Source organism: Rhea americana, unplaced genomic scaffold (assembly GCF_003343005.1).
Source record: "Rhea americana isolate MKP2758 unplaced genomic scaffold, rheAme1 scaffold_33, whole genome shotgun sequence".
In the NCBI taxonomy this organism is placed as follows: Eukaryota; Metazoa; Chordata; class Aves; order Rheiformes; family Rheidae; genus Rhea; species Rhea americana.
The window spans coordinates 304,765-315,396 of NW_028186457.1; the positions used below are offsets into that span (position 1 = coordinate 304,765).

At 64.6% G+C, this 10,632-nt stretch overlaps 1 protein-coding gene across 3 annotated transcripts in view; it reads left to right on the forward strand.

Moving 5' to 3' along the window:
* Positions 1-5,420, forward strand: part of NHEJ1 (non-homologous end joining factor 1) — a 44,369-nt gene extending 38,949 nt beyond the window's left edge. The window contains exons 6-8 of one of the 3 annotated variants that reach the window (XM_085310924.1): positions 4,131-4,248; positions 4,518-4,649; positions 4,960-5,420. In XM_085310924.1, coding sequence (XP_085167050.1) covers positions 4,131-4,248; positions 4,518-4,649; positions 4,960-5,345 — 636 coding nt within the window. In that variant the 3' untranslated portion in view covers positions 5,346-5,420. The remainder of the gene's footprint in view (positions 1-4,130; positions 4,249-4,517; positions 4,650-4,959) is intronic. The other 2 variants (XM_085310926.1, XM_085310925.1) reach the window with 2 other exon arrangements.
* The last annotated feature ends 5,212 nt before the right edge of the window (positions 5,421-10,632 follow it).

The following is a 10,632-nucleotide window of genomic DNA, read 5'->3' on the forward strand; positions in this document are numbered from 1 at the left end:
GGGCCGCCGCTCCGGCACGCCGCTTGCGCGGAGCCCGCCGGCGGGGCGAGCCGGGGAAGCCATGTGCCCCCCGCCCACAGCCCTTGGCTCCCGGCCCCRGCAGGAATTATTAAGTGTGCCCCTGCGGAGCATGTGCTGAGGCTGGCCGCGGGAATGTGGGCAGATCTGACATACAAGCCACAGCAGCCAGGCTGTAATTTCCAAACAGGCCCCGTTCGCTGTGTTTTCCAGTTAAAAATATATTAAAAAATAGGAATGTGGGATTTGTAGCGAAGAACGCTGGTAACCGCTTCGAACGTCTGGTGTGATAATGAAAGGGTCAGTCCCCAGCTTTGAGCACGACCGATTTAGACTCTGGTGGCTGGCACCGGCGCGGGGGCCCCGCGTGGTCCGGCCAGCCTGCGAACCCGCTCCCGGCCGGTGCCGGGGGAAGGCGATGCTTCTGCATCGGTGGCACGGTGCCCCGCTGCGGGACGTGACCCTCCCGGTCGTGCTGTCGAGAGGACGGCGAAACCACCGTCTCCTCCGGGCGAAGGGACGTGGATGGAGGGAGGGCAGCRTGCCCCGAACACGGCGAGCGACCCCGGATGCGCTCGGTATCGCCCAGCCCAGCTAATCGCCCAGCTCGGGGCGTGCTGCGGGGCCCACGCCGCAGCCTTGAGGCGCTCCTGATACCGGGCATCGCGCTCGGCCTTGCGGCCAGGTAGTCATAACACGCGGGGCAGCCCCCGCTCGCCGGCGCGGGCGATCCCGGCCRGGAGCTGGGGGCTCGCTGGGCTCTGCCGTGCCGGCGCCTTCCCCGGGCTGCACTCTGCGCCCRCGCTGCTCCCTGGCCCTCGTGTTTACCCTGGAGACTAGTAATGGAGAAAAACAAGTAGCTGAGGGACAGGGCTGGAGGCGCGGCGGGGCAGCGAGTTGGCCATAACAGGGCTCAGCTGGGGGATGCACCGGGCCCACGCAGCAAGCAGGGAGGGGAAGCCACTGGCACCTGGGGAGGGGGGGGACGCCTCCTTGTCCCTCCCATCCTCCGGGGCCATCAGGTGGCCGGTGGCTGGCACAGCACGCTCTGCTGCCTGCTGAGTCCCGGCTCTGCGGGGAAACGTTGCTGAGTCCGGTTACAAACCGGCTTGGCTGCGGGGCTGCGTGGYACGGCCCTGCCGTTCCCGCTCCGGGGCCGCCGGCTCCCTCTGCCTCCCGGCTCGGTGCCGGAGGCGGCTGCTGATTCCCAGTTTGCACCCTGGCCTTTCGGGGGACCCCTTGCCRGCGGGAGCGGTGGGCAGCAGCACCGCGGGCCGGGTGCCTCGGCGGGGGCTCTCCCGCCCGCCCGGGGCATTGACCCGCRCAGCGCTATCTGGTACACTTTGCTCGCTGCTCCACCGTGCCCGGCTTTCCTGGGAGCTGCTGTTTGCTTTTCTCTGAATTATGACTCCAGCTTGTGCCTTTGATCTGGGCTGTGTCGGGCCACCCGTTGCCAGCCCCTCTGCTGCCTTTGAAGTGCAGTCGCCTTTCTGTCTTYGGACACTGCTCTTGCCAGCTCGGGAATAATCCTGGCCCTGTGGGACGGAGATGTCCAGGGCAAGACATGAGCATCCTAGTGGTGGGTAAAGTGCTCAGCATCCCTCCTCCTTCCTGGGCCGTGGTGATGGGGACCTGGTGATGGGCCAGTGTAGCTGGCAGCCTGGAGGCAGGGCAAAGAGGCACTGAACTGCGTGTTTGCCCAGTGGCAAGCAATCCCCGGGATGCCAGCAGGGCGCTCGGCCCGGAGCGTCGCTCCCTCCTGTGGCAGCGGGCAGGGGCACGGGAGGTCTTGCGCAGCAGCTGGCCCCGGAGCACCACAGAGCAGAGGTGGCGGAGATGCGGGGCTGCCCCTGCTGCGCGACCACGGAGGAGAAGCGAAGCGGGTGCGCTCCCCGCACGGCACAGCCCCCGCCGCCGCGGCTCGCGGCTGCCCCCCGCCCTCGCCTGCCCTGGGAACGGCGGGGAGCAGGGGCAGCCAGCCCCTGCTGCCATCCCGGTGCCTGCCCCAGGGCAGGCTCTGGGCCAGCCCCGCTTGGCTGTGGGGCCAGCGGTGATGGTGCTGGCTGAGCGCCCCGAGACAGGGGAGTTCAGGGCAGAGCCAGGCGTGGGCTGCAGGGCTGGCAGAGGGGCCAGCAGGGAGTCTCCCTGCAGGGCCAAGGTCTCTTCGCTCTGCTGCCCTGTCCTTCCCGCCGTGCCCGGGTGCCTTGGGCCAGGATACCAGCCTGGCTTCTAGCCCCTGGTCCCCATGCCCCAAAGCAGCTGTCCCCAAAGTGGCACGTGTGCCCTGCCRCTGAGGGGCCCTCCGTGCCCATGCCAGCAGAGCAGGGATGCGCTCCAGCCYGCCCCAGGCRGGAGGGCTGAGACCTGCGGGGGTCCCTGTTCGGGCAGCAGTCAAACYGCGCTGGCATCAGCTCTGCCTTCCCTCCCCGTCCCCGCACGGAGCACCGGGGGGGGGGGGGGGTCTCGGCGTGCCCTTTCTGCCACTGGGAAGCCAGGCTCAGGCTTTGGACTCTGGCCTTGAGTGGGTCTGGGTGTCCCCGTCCCCTCCCCGCTCCCCTGGCCCGCAGAGGAACTGGCCTTATCTGTTACACTTTGTTCTCCTGCGGTCTGGGTGTGGAGCAGAGCAGAGATTAGTGTGCAGACCTTTGGCACACACACACACACGCACGCACACACGCAACCAACCACACAGGCGCATGCACACATAACCACGCTCACCTACACACTGCTACAGCCGCCCCTGCACACGCACACATATGCTCACCTACCCATAAGCACGGCCACTTGTGCACACGCACGCGTACAGTGGCACGCTTGCCCCTGCACAGCCGCACTCTCCGGTGCACACATGCATTTTCACACCCCTGCACAAGCACCCTCTTCCGTCACTCTCCAACCCCCGTTGCTGCCTGCGCTGTGCTGCCGCTGGGGACCGGTTGTGTCCCATCATCYGGGTGATGGGAGAGGCTGAGCCGAGCTGGGGCGAGTATTAGCTCTCTGGCTGTGTTGCATCAGGCTCCCCCAGGGCATGGTGCTGGCCCAGCCTGGCAGCCTCCTCATCGCAGGAACTGCAGCCCCTGTGCACACCGGCATGGCCCGCCGCGGCCGGAGCGGCATCCCGCCGGCACGCCGCCCTGGCGGGGGGCCCGGGCAGGAGGAGGGGGCTTTCCCCCACGTCCGACCTGGCCGAGGAAAGATGCCAGCCGAATGGGCGCGGGGAGCCTGGAGCTGCTCTGACGGCCCGGGAGCTGGGCTGCGGAGCGGGGCGTCCCTCCCGGCTCCGGCATCGCCCTGCGAGCCTGCCTCCTGGCCGGGAAGCTGCAGGGTCCCCGGGGCCCTGCGCTGGAGCGGCCGAAGGGCCGACGCGGGGCCACCGAGCATGGAGGGGGCTTGCGCTGCCCACGCAGGCATCGCTGGGGGTGGCTGTGGCAGGCGGAGGGTCCCCATCCCCAGCTCGTGTGCGGGGTCCTGCCGCTGCCGGAGGCTTGCTGTGCTTATCAGCGAGCCGTGGCCTCCGCGCGGCTGCCGCGGGGGGAAGCCGCAGCCCTTCCCGTGCGATCTTATCTGCAGCGTTTCATGAATGACTCGCAACCCGCCGCAGCCCCGGCCCCGGCCTCTGCAGCCCTCTGCTGAATGGGAAGGCGGCCCGCGGGCCGGCGCAGGTGTGAGGGTGCGTGCGCACGTGCGCGTGCCTCTGTGTGTGCACAGCTGCGGAGGAGCAGCATCCTGCCAAGCGCGCGCTGAGCAGCGAGCCAGCAGGGCAGGCTGTGCAGGAGCCCTGCGCGTGCCTTGGCCCGGCCGCCCCGGCGCGGAGCAGAGGGTGCCCGACCTGCGGTACCGCCGGGGACGGCAGAAGGGTGCTGGGCCCCTTCTCTGCTGCCCGGCACCCGGGGCTCCCTTGCCCGGGGTGGCCCGGCAGGAATTCGCTTTGCAGCCGTGGATTTGGAGGGTGCTGTAGTCATGCACGTCGCAGCCGTTGGTCCCCGCAGGCGTGCGGTGCTGCTCCCAAGAGAGAGCAGGGTTATCTCGGAGAGGGTGGGATGTGGCTCCTCGCAGGTTATTCCCCACGCTGGTGCTGGTGGGAGTGATGGTGCCTCTGGTCTCTCCTGCAGGCCCTTCCCCAGATCTGCGGGGCGGGAGATGGGCAGGCGTTCGCCACCACCCTGCGGCAGCTCTACGTGGCAGTGACACAGGAAGAGGCCAGGCAGGTCCGGAAACGGCACCTTTCGGGTGAGGAGCTCCTGGCCGCGCAATGGGGAACGTGTGAAACCCCCCCTCTCCTGGTGGTGGGGCCCCCATGCCTGGGGAATGTGAGAGAGGACCCTCTGGCAGGGTGCAGCTCATCCCATGCAGCAGCCTCCGTCTATCCTTCTCTTCCCAAGGGCTGAGCTCTCCCATCCAGGACTAGTTCCTCACATGGGCTTGAGCTGTGCTACGTGCCCCTCTTCCTGGCCTTGCTTCCCTTAATCCTGAATTGCTTCTCCTGTCTCTGGAACCAGGAGAAGCTGAGGTCCTGGCACCTGCTGGAGAAAACCCAGGGCACCCAGACCCACCACCTCAGACCCAGGAGAATGAGACAGCCCCTTCCAGCGAGGGAGCCACGGTGAGCTCAGCACCAGAAGCACCCTCTGGTAGGATGGGGCTTTCCAGGCTGGCAGGAAGACAGAGCAGCCTGCTCCCACTCTCCTTGGTGCCCTGAGTGTGGCCTCCCTGCACCCCCCTTCTCTCCTTGCATCCCAGCCTGATGCCCCTCTGGGGCATATTGGGGGTCCCAGCTTGGTACCTAGGTGCCCAAYCTGTGCACACTGGTTGGGCAGCATGTGAGCACGTTGCACGTGTGTTGTTTGCAGCCCATCTGGGGTGGGCATCACTGCTTGCACAYGCGCATCCGCCCGGCGTGAGCCCCCACGGGGTCTGATGCTGCCTCCGCTTTTCTTCCAGCCGGCCTCCTCCCCAGCTCAGAAGCTCCGGCTGCCCGTTGCCAAGTCCAAGCAGAAGAAGGCGAAGGGGCTGTTCAGCTGAAAGATCGCTGCACACCTCGAGTGTCCCTGCTCCCCCAGCATCTGAGAGAGGCCATGCAGAGCACCCATATGTCCTCTGCCCTCTGCCTCCTCTCCTGCCTCTCCCAGTGGGCCCGGCCCGGGGCAATCTCCGCTCTCAAGCTGCTGCAGCAATGGGCTGTGCCAGGAAGATGGGGTGTCTCTACCCTTTGCCAGTGTCTCAGGAATCTCTTTTTTGCCTCATACCTGGTGCAGAGCTTGCCGCATGCCCAGCCTGTCCCACAGTGGAGCCAGCACTGGACCTGRGCTGGGCTAGTGGGATACTGAGGGGTTGATGCGATAGGTTTTGGCTACACAACCACCCACCCTAATTTAGGGTTGATTTGCAATAAAAGACTGTGTCTGGGTGAGATTCACTCTTCTCCTGCTCTGTGCCACCTGGACCCACAGTATCGGGAGGGGGATGCAGCCCCTGGTGCACCCATTTTCTAGCCTCTAAGGGGCAGGGGCTAACCAAGCCACTAAGGCACTGAAAGCTCCCATGCCCTGGAGCAAGTTACAGATGTTCCCTGGACACATTTGCACCACATTTGTCCCTCCACACCTCATCCATCCATCGCTCTCTTTGTCCTGCCTTGTGTCCATGCACCTTCTCTGGGGCTGGGACCCCACTCCTGTGCCTAAGCCAGACCCTAAAAGAGCAGCCAGGGCCTGGCAGTGCTGCCCCAGGCAGGCTGCACTGCACTCTGCAGGCGCCGGGACCCATGGCCCTGAGTGCCCTGCTCCCTGGGGCTGGGCTGGCTGCGGTCACGGTGCCTGCTCTCACGGGCAGCAAGGGGGAAACAAAAACATCCGGAGCAGCCCCTGTGTCTGTGGAAGGGGAATGAAAGGGCCTTTGCTGAGCCGCAGCAGGCTAGTCCTAGAGCAAGAGCAGCCTGGTGCTTTTYATATTTCCTCTCGGAGGGAGCAGTGTGCAGGGCAGGGTGGGTGGTGGGAAGGGGAAGCCGTGGGGAACTGGTGCCGACAACCACCCTTGCTGTAGCTGGCTTGTACCCTGCCTTCTCCCATCCACTAGCATCTTACGTGGTGTAAATACATCCCGGGAGCAGCCACCTCTAGGTCAGGGGTGTGTGGCATGGTGGAGGCCAGTGGGAACCATATAGGGAGGCAGGAGGCTCTGTGGACAGAGCTCTGGGGCTCTCTGGGCTTTCCCAGCCATGGTGGGTCCTCCTGGGTGGAAGTGCTGGAACTATGTCGCATTCCTGACAAGGRTCAGCACTACCGGGCAGCGTTGAGCCTGCCAGCCAGGCACATGCACCCTATCTGCACCCTCCCCTGCCCTCAAGAAAGGTCCTGCTATGGGGCAGGGCTGGAGCAGGTCTCTGCAGGGCTTGGCAGCTGTCTGCTCCATGCATCTTCTTTCCTCCTGCTCCAGAGCCCCTAGGCTGTATGCCCATGATGGAGGGCTTGTCTCTGCCACCAGGTTGTCCCCAGATGTAATCCTACCTCCACCCACATGGTCTCTGTTTCCTGGGGTGCTTGTCCCGGCTAGGGGTAGCTGGTGGAAACTGCTTCTTCCAGGCTAGATCCCCCCTACTCCCTGCAGGGCCCAGGGCTGGTGCTGGTCTGTGCAAGCCATGACCTACAGGAAGGTCTGTGACCCCAGAGAGGGAATCTGGCTCCTCTATCCCCTTCAGAGGCTGAGGGAACATCACATAGGAGAGGACAGGGGATTCCCACCCTTCCTGTGCCCGTGGCTGATGGACTTGATGGGGGAGTGCATGGTGCAAAATGCCATCTGCACCCCAGAGTCCTCCTGGCTGCAAGCTGCACCCAGGCCACGTTTCCGCCTCTCCCAGGATGCTTGTCTCAGGTGGGCCAGTCCAGCCCTAGGGATGCTATGTCATCATTGCCCAAGAGCCCTGTTCCTCTGCAGAGTAAGTACCCCTGGAGTGCCCTAGGGAGCCCGTGAGCACCCCGGAGAGCTGGAGCGGGGGTAAGGACCCACTGCAAAGGTAGAGCCCATCTCATTCGCCCTGCTCCCATGCATGCTGCTGTGCCTCTGGGGGGAAGAATGGAGTCCCACAGTGGGGCCTGCCCTTCTGCCACGTCCCCACGGGGAGGCAAGCATGGCAGTGGTGTGGCAAAGAGCTGTATAGGGCAGGCAGCAGCATCGGAGGGGTCGCTGAGAGGGCTGGTAAGAGAAGCTGAGGACGCAGGATCAGGGAGGGGAGTTGGACAAAAGCAGGAGGCTGGAGGCATCAGTGGGGGAAATAGCTCTGCCGATACCTCCCCCGGCCCACAGCCGCCCTCCAGCCCAGAGCAGGGACCCCAGACCCACACAGCTCTGGTCGCCAGGCCTCCCTCACCCAAGTACACCAGCTCTGGGGAGTGTCACCACTCATTGTCCCATCCTGTCCCTCGGGGGTCTCCTGCCCTGTCCCCACCCCCTCCTCCCTGGAGCCGCCTGGATTTGAGCTCCCAACACACATTAAAGGCCACAAGTTCGGCCTCGGCCTCCATAAATTTGATTCCATAAATATTAGTTTTCTCAGGGTTTAATGAAGCCGTTATGCCGGGCACGGCCCAGCACCCCGACCTGTGCCCTTAATAAGGGCTCTGTGGCCTCGATTAAAGGGACCTTTCAATCGCTGTCAAGTATTTTTAGAAAAGGAAAAGAAAAAAAAAAGAGAGAGAGAGAGAGGAGAAGAAGTCGACCAAGCCAGCGAATTGGGAGAGGAAAATCCCAAACCCGTCTGGTGCAAAAAATAGAGAAATAGCACCACCTAGACTGCATCTCCCGGCTCCGCCGGCCGCCCGCTCGCCCTGCGCGGTGCCCCGTTCCTCTGTGGGCTTGCAGAGCCTTYGCTGGCCCTGCACCCCTGCTCCGCTCCCCCTGCTCCTGGCAGCCTCCAGAGTTCACGGAGGTATCTGTGGGATGTTGCTCTCCCTGCCAGGGCAGGGGTACAGGGATAAGGTGGCCTTTCCTGATGGGAAAAACCAAGGCACTGAGGAAGGAGGGACTTGTGCAAGGTTGGGACACAGCTAGGAATAGCATGTGTTCACCAGGTGTCCCGGCAGTGCCTAAGAGTGGCTGAGAGCTGTGGGAGATGCCTTGGGATGCAGGGACAGACCCCACATCTCTCCCAGCTCCACCRGAAGGTAATTCCTCCCCGTGCCCTACTGCAAACCCCCCTTCTCACCAGCCCCCAGAAGGAGAAATACCACCCGAGCAGAAAYCCCTGCTCGCCCCAGGTTGGATAGATGCAGTGCCAGTCTCCAGCCCCAGGGCATGGCCATCTCCTCGCACATGCAGCCCTGGGCTGCCCTCTTGGATCTGGGGCTCCTGGCCCACTCGGCCCCGTGTGCTGGCAGGCTTTGCCTGGCAGGGACTCAAGGAGAGAGATGCTAGGAGAGCCAGTGCTGTGAGCGGTGCTGGGTGCCTCAGCCCCCCTGGGATGGGCTGCAGAGCACTGGAGCCAGCACTCCCAGCTGCAGAGTCACCCCTGCAACCAGCACGGGGCAGTGCTAGCGGGGCAGGATACAGGGTTTTCGGCAAGGGGACAGTTCCCAGCGRGGGCTGCTCTTCATCAGCACTGGGCTGTTAATGAGTGGGATTGATTCTCCCGTGCCCTGCTTCCATGCAGGAGCTGGGACAGCCCAGCAGGTCCCCACTGCATGGGGATGTGGCAGGCTCTGCACCCAGCTGTCACCTTGCGACAGGACGCTGTCACTGCTCTATGCAGCCAGAGGCAGTGCAGGATGCCTGGCTCCTGCAGGCACAGGAGCTGCAGTCACAGCTAAACTCGGACTCCTGTGTGCAGCCCCAGGCCTCCGTGGGGTGCAGACACTGTACTAGCGAGGCTGCTGTCAGCCCCCATGCTGCCGGGTGGGTGACAGACCCTCATGACATGCATGCTGCATGTCAGCAGGCTGTAGAGGTTGTTCRGAGGTCTGGATCCCAGTCAAACCGGTAGCCATAGGACACTTCTCCTTGGGGATGTGCTGCACTCTTAAGACCAAGCACCACCCAAATGATCCTGTCCCCCACTGTCCTCCCTCATGGCAGTGATGAACAAGCTGAGCAGTTGGTCTTGTCCCCTCTGTGGGGTCGAAGCAGAAGTGCTGTGAGTACAAACCAGCCTAGAGCACCCTGAGGACCCAGCCCAGGCTCCTGTTTCCCTGTGCATGTGGCAGGCTGCACACAGAGCTATTCCCCTTCTGCAACCCTGGGGAAGCCAGATGCAGGGATGGGGAAGGTTCCTGATGCTTGATGCTGTGGCAGGTCTCTGCTCTGCCAATGCCTGTGGGATGCTCTTTCAGAAACGTCAGCCTGTGAGATGTGGAAGTGGGATAGCCTTGGGGTGCTGTGCAGGAGCAGCACAGCAGCCACTCCACCCTGCACAGTGGCAGGACTTCCTGGAGGCTCTGGGCAATGCTTTGGGGTGTGTAGCTACTGAGTATGAAAACCTGACAGAAACAGCCCTGGCCAGCTGAACTGTGCCTGCAGCTCCTGGCAAAATAAGTGGTCCGTGGGGGCCACTGGGTAGCAGCATCCCAAGCCCATGAGTGCTGCTGGCTCCTCAGCCTTCATCCCTCTTGCCCTGATTTCCTGGTCCCCCTGAGGACAGCATAGCTCTGCAGCCAGAGCTGGACAGCTGACTGGACTGCTCCAGGGACCCAGCCTGGCACTCCCTGTGTATCCCCGGGAGCAGCCCATGCCCTGATGCCTCAAGGCACTTCCTCACCTGGGAAGGTCCTAGGGAGCCAGAGAGGGGTGCAGGCAGAGTGGGTACCAGACCCCTCCCCAGGGCACAGCTGGGGGAGAAGTGGGGTGGGGGGTGGGGGGGCGCAGGCCCTCGCTCCTGAAATCAGGGTGTTGTATTTACTTTCCCCTTTTGGCAGCTAGAAGGGGAAGCCCATCCCAGCCCCTCATTGTTGTCTCAGCGAGTTAATCAGATGCCATAATCCTGTTGTGGAAATATCGGGCCTCCCTGGAAACAATGGGGAGCGAGAATATTGTGGTTAAATTTCAACCAGCTGCCTCCCTGCTCTGTTTGATCCCCGCCCGCAGGCCCGGGCCCCTGGCGAGCAGGCGGCGCGGCGGGGGCCGGAGCCCCGGGGGTGCCACCCTGCGCCCAGGCCGCCGCGGGGGAGCCGCCGCGGGGCGCCCCGGGGGGCGGCGGCGGGGCTGCCCTCGGGGGCAGGTGGCGGAGGGCAGCCCGGCGGGGTGGGCTGCGGGCCGCGGGGCTCGGCCGGGGGGAGGAGGCTGCGGGCGGCCCGGGGCAGGTTCCGCGGGGAGGAGGCGAGGGAGGGAGGGCGCTGGGAGGCTGGGACACGGGCAGGGTGCGGTCCTGGCGGTTCCCGGTCCCGGATCTCTTCAATTTCCCCTCTCACTCCTGCCCGGGGAGCGGAGGCAGCGGCGGCTCCGGCTCCGGCTCCAGCCCCGCCGAGCTGACCGCCAGGGCGCAAACCGCGGGGGCTCCGGCAGCGCCGAGCCCCGCGCCCCGCAACCGGCCGCTCGCCTGCCAAAACAAACGGCCCTTCGCTATTTATTGCCGCCGCCGGGGCACGGCAGCTCAGAGCGGCCCGGCACCGGCGCGGCGCACCGGGC